At 29.7% G+C, this 9,701-nt stretch overlaps 1 protein-coding gene across 1 annotated transcript in view; it reads right to left on the bottom strand.

The window, feature by feature from the left end:
- Positions 1 to 6,199: 6,199 nt before the first annotated feature.
- LOC108774896 (DDB1- and CUL4-associated factor 8) overlaps positions 6,200 to 9,701 on the bottom strand; it is a 6,031-nt gene continuing 2,529 nt past the window's right edge. The window contains exons 3-9 of the mRNA XM_018541126.1: positions 9,336 to 9,476; positions 8,968 to 9,221; positions 7,452 to 7,626; positions 7,128 to 7,329; positions 6,713 to 6,846; positions 6,502 to 6,624; positions 6,200 to 6,312 (exon numbers count right to left, since the gene is read on the bottom strand). Of these exons, the coding sequence (XP_018396628.1) occupies positions 6,241 to 6,312; positions 6,502 to 6,624; positions 6,713 to 6,846; positions 7,128 to 7,329; positions 7,452 to 7,626; positions 8,968 to 9,221; positions 9,336 to 9,476 (1,101 nt within the window). The 3' untranslated portion in view covers positions 6,200 to 6,240. The remainder of the gene's footprint in view (positions 6,313 to 6,501; positions 6,625 to 6,712; positions 6,847 to 7,127; positions 7,330 to 7,451; positions 7,627 to 8,967; positions 9,222 to 9,335; positions 9,477 to 9,701) is intronic.

Below are 9,701 nucleotides of genomic sequence, written 5' to 3'. Positions count from 1 at the left end.
TTCGTCTTATATACTTAAATTATGTTGTAAATACTGATATATTGAACGGTAACTTTATAGACATATTCGATCTCTAAAACAGCACAAATTTGTGTTTCATTAAAATAATTAACGTTATTACGATTCTAATGAATGTGAAAAGAATTCTGATACTATATGGTACTTGCTTATCATGTGGACTGGAAGCACAAAATTAAAAGACAATATCCTTGCAAGGTATGTCCTTTAATATTACCACAAACGACAAATGAAGGATTGATAGCAGTTAAGCAACAAAGAAACCTTATTATTTTTCAACACAATAAAGAAATTACAACAAGTGTGACGCCGATCGAATCATTATCAATGTGACAGTAAATTATAATTATGAAACTATTTGAAATCTATAGAATTTTTCGGTAACGCAGTCCTCATATTTTTTACAGTTGCGAGTATATAAATTAGAATAGTCAAAGTGGTAAAATGTTAAATGTCTATAAATAAGAAACGGACATAGTCTTATTAGATAAAATTTTAAAAGTATATGAACAATAAAGGAGAACGCAGAGTTGAAAGACTCATCATAGACATAAAATCGTTAAATTTAGAAATGTGTGCAAGTTTGCAAACGAAATGTTACAGTGCAAGTGATTTTTTCGATGTTAGATATCGTATAGGTACGTACCGATAATAAATTACGTTATCTTCGACATCGTCGAAATCACTTCATTTCTTTTTGTCGTTTTATACTTATAGAGCTTTCTATTATATACTTAATATTATTGTTTTTCAATTCTTTCTCACTTAAACGTCTTCGTGTTTATACATCTACACATTAATTAAAAATATGTTAGTATTCTATTTGCATTAAAGTCTTCGTTATCAAATTCAAACAGTCACAAAGCTGTTAAAATATGTCGATAAAAATAACATTTTCTCGTTTGTAAAAGGAATCTTTAAGGAAAATCACTTCAATGAACATTAAAGGAAATAAAAATTTTGTGTCTTCAACCGAATTTATTCATTTATAAAAGAATTATAAAATCAATTATAATATTCTTATCCTTTTTCCCTTCTATTGTATATAATAATAACGCAATTAAAAAATGTGTAAAGAAGCCTCTGTGAATTGAATCATAATATTTAAATGCCAATGAGAACCAAACACTGGATGTATATGTTTAGTAAAATTCTTTATTAAATTAAAACTTAGACGTTTCGATCGTGAATACGATCCTTTTCAATACAATTTGTCCTTATACAAAATCTATTGTACATGAGAAGTTTTACATAGAGAGATTATTCATGTGAAGTTGTACATAGCAAACAAATCTCTAGAATGTATGTAACGACATCTACATCTCACATGTATATTAGATTTTATATAAAGGACAAATTGTATTGTGTGAAAAGTATAATATAGTATTAACGATCGAAACGACTAAGTTTTAATTTAATAAACAATTTGCTACGCTGTACATCCAGTGTCCGGCTCTGAATGGCATTTTATATATTATGATGTAATAATAACATTATGATATAATATTGTAATATAACACAAGGTGTTTAACATTTGTGGTATACAGAACAAAATTTCTGGGGTATATTTCTGGGCCACCCCCCCGCACCCACACCGTCACAGAGGTCTGCCCCGACAGTACTATCATAACAACAGTATAATTGTAGAAGTCGTGTGCCCCTGTGCAAGGGGGGGGGAGGGGTGAAAGTTACTTCTCGTGAAAAGTTCAACGTTTCTGAACAGGGAAAGATGTAGAATAGTACTTCATATCATACATGTATAGCAGAAATAATACGTTAATTTTGAAACTTTTTTTGTTAATAACTTTTTAACGAGTTAGGTCCGACAGTTAAAGCTTCCTCAAGGTCACTCAGGGTCATGACCTTGACAACATATGTCAAGGTCAAGGTCATTGGAGGAGGCTCCCCTAATCTACATTTTTACCGCCATTTTTAACGTATTAATTATTGTTATATAAAAGAATCCTTTAATTCTTCAATTATTTTTTTTTTTTAATAAATTATAAACGGTCTTCGCTTAACACCTATGTATTAGTTCATTGATGTTTTCTTACATAAATATGTTCATAAAAATAATATATACTTATATTACTTTAATAATAATACAAATTTAAAAAAGGATTTAAATGTAGCACAAATATGAACGACACAGTTGTAAGCGTAGGTAGGACAGCACATCAGTCAAATGTATGTTTCTTAAGGAAATATGTATATATTTTGTGTGTAATAAAAACTTTTATACTCTTGTCTTTAACTTCTAAGTCTCAATTCAAAGTCTTCTCCTTTTAAATAGAATTGCTTCATATTAGAAACAATACGGTACAATAATATTAAGTGATTGAATAATTAAGATAAAATCAGGAATATATTAGAATTAATAGAATTAAAGATTTTAATGAATCTCAGGCTCGTAGCCCTATTCTCATATTATTAGTTTAAAATCAGGAAGTTTTAATTTAACTGTAAAATTGTGTGTTTCGTTAAACATAAATGTTAACTTTATTGAATTGTTCCATATGCACCTATATAATATTCATTTTTATATGGAAAGTATACATTTTTTGTCACTTTTTGCAGAGACTATATATCTGACAATATTCTTAAATAATTATCAAAAAACCCATTAAGTAAATCAATGAATAAATCTCTTCTCTTAAGGTTACTTCACTTGGCCTTTCACTTGTAATTCCATTATTGTGATATCATTAAAAATAACAATAAAAATATGTATAAAGGACTCTTGTTAATAAACAAATTTAAATGTAAGTAAAGGGCATAAGAGTCAAAAATTAAAATAATTATGATATATTACGAAGATAAAAACCGAAAAAAGACATTAAAAATGTAAAAAAAAAGCGTCAAATAAATTAATGCCATAAAATGAAGTGAAATCAAAATAATATACAATATTTTGCAAAAAAATCAAATTTAATGCCATAAAAAAGAAGTGAAATTAAAATAATATTTCAATTATTTTTATTAAAATGCTCCTACAGAACACGTATCTGCATCATGAAGGCGTCCTTTTTATTAATAATACCTTTGGGTATCCTTTAGAACTGTGGTGTATTACCCAGACAGCATGCTTGTCAGAATGAAAACTTTAAGAGAACTTTTTCAAGAGAACATTTAGTTATCTTTAAAATAATGTCTAAACGATATCTCATAATAATCATTTATTAGAGAATCTACCAAGAGAACTCTTTAAGATATCCGATTTGAGAGATGTCTTGAAATTGTTATCTTTATGATGTCATGCTAAATGATATTAGTTTGTTTTCTCATAAAAGATATCAATATGTTGTATGATTTTTGACAGTTCAGAAACGAGACATAATTATGATATCTTTTATGAGAAATTCATTTGATGTTACTTATTAGGAAAGATTCTGTTTCAGAGATGCCAGAAGGTTTGTAGATTATCGCGCCAACGTTCTGTGAATTCATAATCTTGCCATTCACTTCATCAGGGCGAGGAGTGCAGTGATACTTGTAGCAATTTCGGGTGGGATGCACTAGTGTACACTGGTGCATGTTAAGTCCGTGTACAATGTACATGTCGTGTATATGTTATATCCGTGTACTGCCGCGGTGGTAGATTAACAGTGTACAACGGTTTTAATATGCACCAGTGCACACTCATTTTCCCAGCCGAAATCGCTAATAGATACGTATCAGTGCATTCCTCGCCCTGATGAAGTGAACGGCAAGATTAATTAATTCAAACCTGTAAACATAACCTGTAAACTCTCTTTTTAAAGAAATCTATATATTAACATATAACAGATTTCTTTAAGACATCATAAATATGAATATATATGTTAATCATAAAGATGTCCAATTTAAGAAATCTTTTATATATCATTTTTGTGACATCTTTCTGTTCTCAAAAAACGACGCATTAGATAACATTCAGTTATCTTTATGTGATTTTTAAGAAGTTTCTCTAAGTTATCAGATTCAGAAATAAGATATCTTTTAGAAACCTTTTGGATAACATATTGTTATTTGGGTAGATAATTATAACAACTTTAAAAAAAAATACATTTTATTTAATGTGTATAAAGTATAACGAGATATTAAAATGAGAAAACGAAATGTAATAGGTAGCCTAATAAGAGGCGCAGAAATTGAAAAAGGATTTTTACCTCGATAACAAGTAGAAAATCATAGAGACAATCGAAAAGGAGCAAGATCTTCAGCAACATACTTGACGCTCCCGTTTTGTTCATAATTGTAATTTTAGAATAAGAATTGTGTACATCGAATATACATATATGCAGGGAATGGAAGTAACTCGTTACTTGTAACGAAGTTACAGTTACAAGTTACTTTTTTGGTAACTTTACTGGTAACTGCGTTACTTTCTTTTTTTGGTAACTGTAACGGTAACGAGTTACATTTTTTGGGTAACGGTAACGAAATTTACAGTTACTTTTGTCGTTACTTTGCACACGATTGAACACGGTTCGATTGGATACATGCTATTTATCGCTCTTATCAATAAGACTTGAAAGCCCTTAGACATTCGGCCGTTATGATTCAGTAATTATTTTACACTTCTATCTTCTATGTAATACATTGGGACATACAAATATTTCAATTTGCTGCATATTTTACAGGTTTTAGAATTACAAAATTGTGTTTAAAAAAAATTAAAAAATAAATTAAATAATAGTAAAATGAGAAGGGCTATGAACCCAAAAGCGAAACAGTTTAAAAGACGATGACAATAAGTGTCGAAACGTCGTTTGTTTTTATCTTTGTATTGTTCTAATATATATTTATACATTTAATTACATTGTCATCGTCGTTCTTATCGGAAATAAACTGTTTCATTTTTGGCTCGTAACCCTTCTCATTTTACTTTTATTTAATTTATTATTTGAGCCATTCTACATTGTTTTTTTTTTTTTTAAAAAAAACTATATATTTGTCAGTATTACATATAAAAAAAAAATGCAAAAGTACATTTTTAAATTGATTTTAAAAAAGTAACGGAAAAGTAACGAAAAGTTATTTTTCAAGTAACGGTAACTGTAACGAGTTACTTTTAAAAAGCGATAACTGTAACTGTAACTAGTTACATTTTTTACTCGGTAACGAGTAACTGTAACTAGTTATTTTTAAAAAGTAACTTTCCATTCCCTGCATATATGTATACCTTTCTTTTTACAATATATTGTTTTTATAAGAAATTTTATTTCATATTTAGATTGTAATAAGGCTCAATAAATTTAAAACTAATAAGAGAACAGGGCTACGAGCCATAAATTCGTTAAAATCTTTAATTTTATTCTAATATATTGCGAAGATTATCACGTAATGTTGGCGTTTCGTCCCGGCTTCCACTACTGAACTCATCAGTAAGGTATTATAATGGAAGCCTACCTTATACGCCTGAGAGAGTTTTATTTAGTTGAGATTCTATATAAAGAGTATACCTACGCGTATCAAAGCACTTGCGAGAATTTTGCGAATATCTATATACCTCTGATGGCGGGTCGACGTAGTAATATTATTCGCAATATTTATCTAAAATAATATATGTATTCCCCAATTTGGGGGGACTTTTCAGATAGAGTTGCGTTTCAAGACCGACGATTGTTCGGCGCGCAAGTTTAGGGGAGTGGGAGGGGAATACATATATTACTTTAGATAAATATTGCGAAGAATATTACTACGTCGACCCGCTATCAGAGGTCTATAGTTATTCTCAAATTCTCGCAAGTGCTTTGACACACGTATTAATAATTCTTCATATATAACTCGTTACTCTTTTTATTCTATGACAAGTAACTGTAACTTTAATTTTAAAACGAGTAACTTTTTATTTCCTGATATATGTATATTGGACGTTGTGCGTGCGTGCGTGCGTGCGTGTGAAAGAGAAAGAAGACGAAGATGCTTAGTGTAAAAAATGTAAATAAGGTGAACAAACTTACTTTAACAAACTCTCTATGACAAATATGTATATCTTTGTAATGCAAGTAATCGGAAAAAGAAATTTTTATGTATTGAATTTATCTAGGTGATTATAAGAAGAAGACTATAATATTACAAGGTATACAAAGACTGTTTTATTGTATGCAACAGACAGACAGTAGCGACAACCGTAAATTCCGTGTCGGTAACGTAACGAATGCTGATGGTAAATTTCATATACGATACTCTTCCCCCTTTTTTGTATTTAGAGTACATGAATTTCTAAGGACAATGCGGTTAGTTTGGTGTATATCGTAGTGGAGGGTGGCGAGGTCTCGTAGATCTCCGTACGATTTGAGGTGACGTTTCCTGTGAAAAACAGGAAATGCATAAATCATAATGTTATGGTTTATTGATACCACTAATCTATTGTATTCAACTATATTGCTTATTTTAGTGACGTTGTTTTAAAAATTATGTTATTTATTTATTAAATTATATGATTAAGCAAGAAAAAGAAAAATGCAAAAAAAAACACATAGATAATTCTATACATACAGTCCTAAATATTGATTTTGTTGGATCTTCATTGCTCGAAGGCATCCATATCAGGACATTGGACTTACTTGCCGTTGCAAGAATAGGAATATGGGGATGACCTAAGCAATGATGACTATCCACCTATACATTAAATGAATAAAAGTTATTTTGTGCAACACATACTACGAAGAAGAATAATTTGTTTATCAAATGCACAAAATGAACACACTTCGAGTTGGTAATCTTCTATCAACCACTGTGCCGCAGTTCTTTTTTTCTTGTCATAAATGAATATATCACTAAGATTGGATGCAGATATAATAAATTCACTTTTAGGTCCGAAAAAATTGATTCCACGTATAGCTGCAATCACAACATATAACTAAGACAACTTAATATCTACTATTAATAAATCATATTATGATTATTTAAAGCGTCGCTTTTTCAATTACTTAGACGAAACAATTATAAAAAATGTACATAAAAAAATCTTTAAACAATAATCTCAGAATAAAAATTAATTAACAAATAAACCATTCAATAATGTTACTGTGTGCTTCTTCTTTTTTGAAATATACTTAAAATAAAGAGTTCTAAAAATAAAAAAAAGTAAAATACCGGGAATATAATAATAATATAATTACATCTAAAATAACGTCCCTGGACAATCTCACCAGGTACACCAGGTACAGAATCACTAAATTGATCGCATCCAAATAATGTATGATTCGAATTTCCTTCACATGACCACATTGATTTATCAAATAATAATACTTTGGAAGGTTTACACAATGTGAGAATCTCTGTCCCATCGTGATTGTACATGGCGATTTTTGTATACTTCTCCTAATACATTTAAATTACATATTATAGTAATTAATACTCATGTAAAAAACATAAACACTGTAGTATTTCTTTAAATATTGATAAACTTTTCAGCAATAGGTTTGAATCAAACTAATACATACCTTGTCATACTTGCTGGTGATCCACAATTTATAAAGTGGTTTCGAAATTTTTCGCTGATCATACACCCTTACGCATGAGGGACGATAACCGCTGACACAAAATTCATTACTATTAGAAGGATTACAATGTATACTTGTTAACATACTATATCGACATCTCTTTATATAGCGCAATCTATGGATATGAACATAAATGTATATAATATTATAATGGATATATATATATATATATAACATTAGTATTACAGAACGAAAATAAACACTTTTATCATGTAAACTCAAAATTTATTAGTATAACTATACAAACACGAAGCCTATAACAGTCTAGCTTGGATCTTTAATTGTTTACATATAAACTACTGCGGTATTATCACCAATTAAAATAAATTATTGCGAGGAATATTACTATGGCCTCGGTAGTCTAATTGGCTAGGACACTTGCGCGTAAAGCAAGGTATCCGGGTTCAACTTCCGGCAGATGTAATATTTTTCACAATAAAAAGAATTATTTCCAGATTTAGTATTTTCAGATTATTAGAATTGCGTTCAAGACCAACGATAGTTCGACGCGCAGTTTGGGGGGACTACGTATATTAGTTAATTATTCATTTGTTTTAATTCGTGATAGTACCGCGGTATATGTAAGCAGTTAAAGATCCAAGCTAGACTGTTGTAGGCTTCGTGTTTGTATTAGTTATGTTCTTATATTAACGGTCTTTAGTATTGAATATTGACTATTGTCAAAATTTAGTATTGTGTCTATGTAGAATTTAATCGACTTATGCTCATTTCTACTAATTAACGTAAATTAAATTTAATTTTGTTTTAACTTTTTTTGTTATAATGGTCGAACCTGGATCTTTTATGCCAGCATATCCTATTTTCTGTTTGTTGAATTTCGAATGTACGATTTAATAAGATTCTTATCATTTTTTCTTGTCCAAAGTATAAGTTGAACCAAGATTAAAATTAATCTACATTTTAAAAATAGGCATTAACTCCGGTGCAAACAATATAAGTATATTTTGGTTTAACTTATCGTTCCTGTTTTTCTAATTCTTGGAATTAAAAAAACAGAAACAATTATGAGAATTAGGAAAAGATTAACAGTAAGTTGAACCGAAATAAATCAATATTACTTTTGTTGAACCTGGCTATAGCTGTCATAACGGTCCAGTCATCTTTCAATCACAATGTGATTGATTCGCACATAAGTACACAGGACGATCCCGTGCTACACTTAACGCCAGATAATGGTCGCGTTCAGCAGACTCAACAGTTTATAATTATTTTATGACTTTGAGACAGGACTATTTCTTTAGATCAAAAAGTATAATCCAATCAGCGAGACGAATTATGAAACGGTTGCAAAACTGTTGAGTCTGCTGAACACAGCCAATACAACGATTTTTGGTACAAAAAAAATTAATATTATATGTAGACATTCTGCATGCTATAAACAAAGAATATATAAGAAACATTATTACATGTGAACTTTTTAATAACAATGTCTTACTTTGATGTATCCTCCCGGATATCTATGGATGAAATCGAGCCGTTTCCAGCAGAAAACACGACATAGGGTATTTCAGGATGCACAGCCAATGACCCGTCATTTATAAAATTTCTTCTACGTGCTATCGAATCAAGAAAGGATGAATCAAAGTGCAACAATTTCCATGAGTTGTATTCAAGATCTAATAAATGTATATCACCATAGAAACCACGAGTGACCATAAAATTTTCTACGTCTAAAGGCAGCCATTTGGCCTAAACACATATATTATTAAATTGAAAAGATTAATAAAAAAATACAATTAAATCAGAATAACTATTACAAAACATTCAAATAGCAATACTTTATTGTATAATATAAATATATACCTCAGTTATGTCGTAATTGCGAATTGGAAAGTGGCTGGAACAACGCTTTTTCCTTGCAGCCCAATCCCAAATAGAAACTGTATTTAGAGAGGCTCTTGCTAATAAGTTTCCTTTTTGATTGAAACTTAAGGCACTCACATCCTGTAAATAATAACGAAATTTTAATACGTATAGCTATACATGATTTAAAAAATCTATAATAATGATCCAAAAGTCAGGGAATGGAAAGTTACTTTTTAAAAATAACTAGTTACAGTTACTCGTTACCGAGTAAAAAATGTAACTAGTTACAGTTACAGTTATCGCTTTTTAAAAGTAACTCGTTACAGTTACCGTTACTTGAAAAATAACTTTTCGTTACTTTTC

Source organism: Cyphomyrmex costatus, unplaced genomic scaffold (assembly GCF_001594065.2).
Source record: "Cyphomyrmex costatus isolate MS0001 unplaced genomic scaffold, Ccosl1.0 scaffold277, whole genome shotgun sequence".
Classification (NCBI taxonomy): domain Eukaryota; kingdom Metazoa; phylum Arthropoda; class Insecta; order Hymenoptera; family Formicidae; genus Cyphomyrmex; species Cyphomyrmex costatus.
The sequence above is the reverse complement of the archived record's forward strand: the minus strand, read 5'-3'. Positions and strand labels throughout refer to the sequence as shown.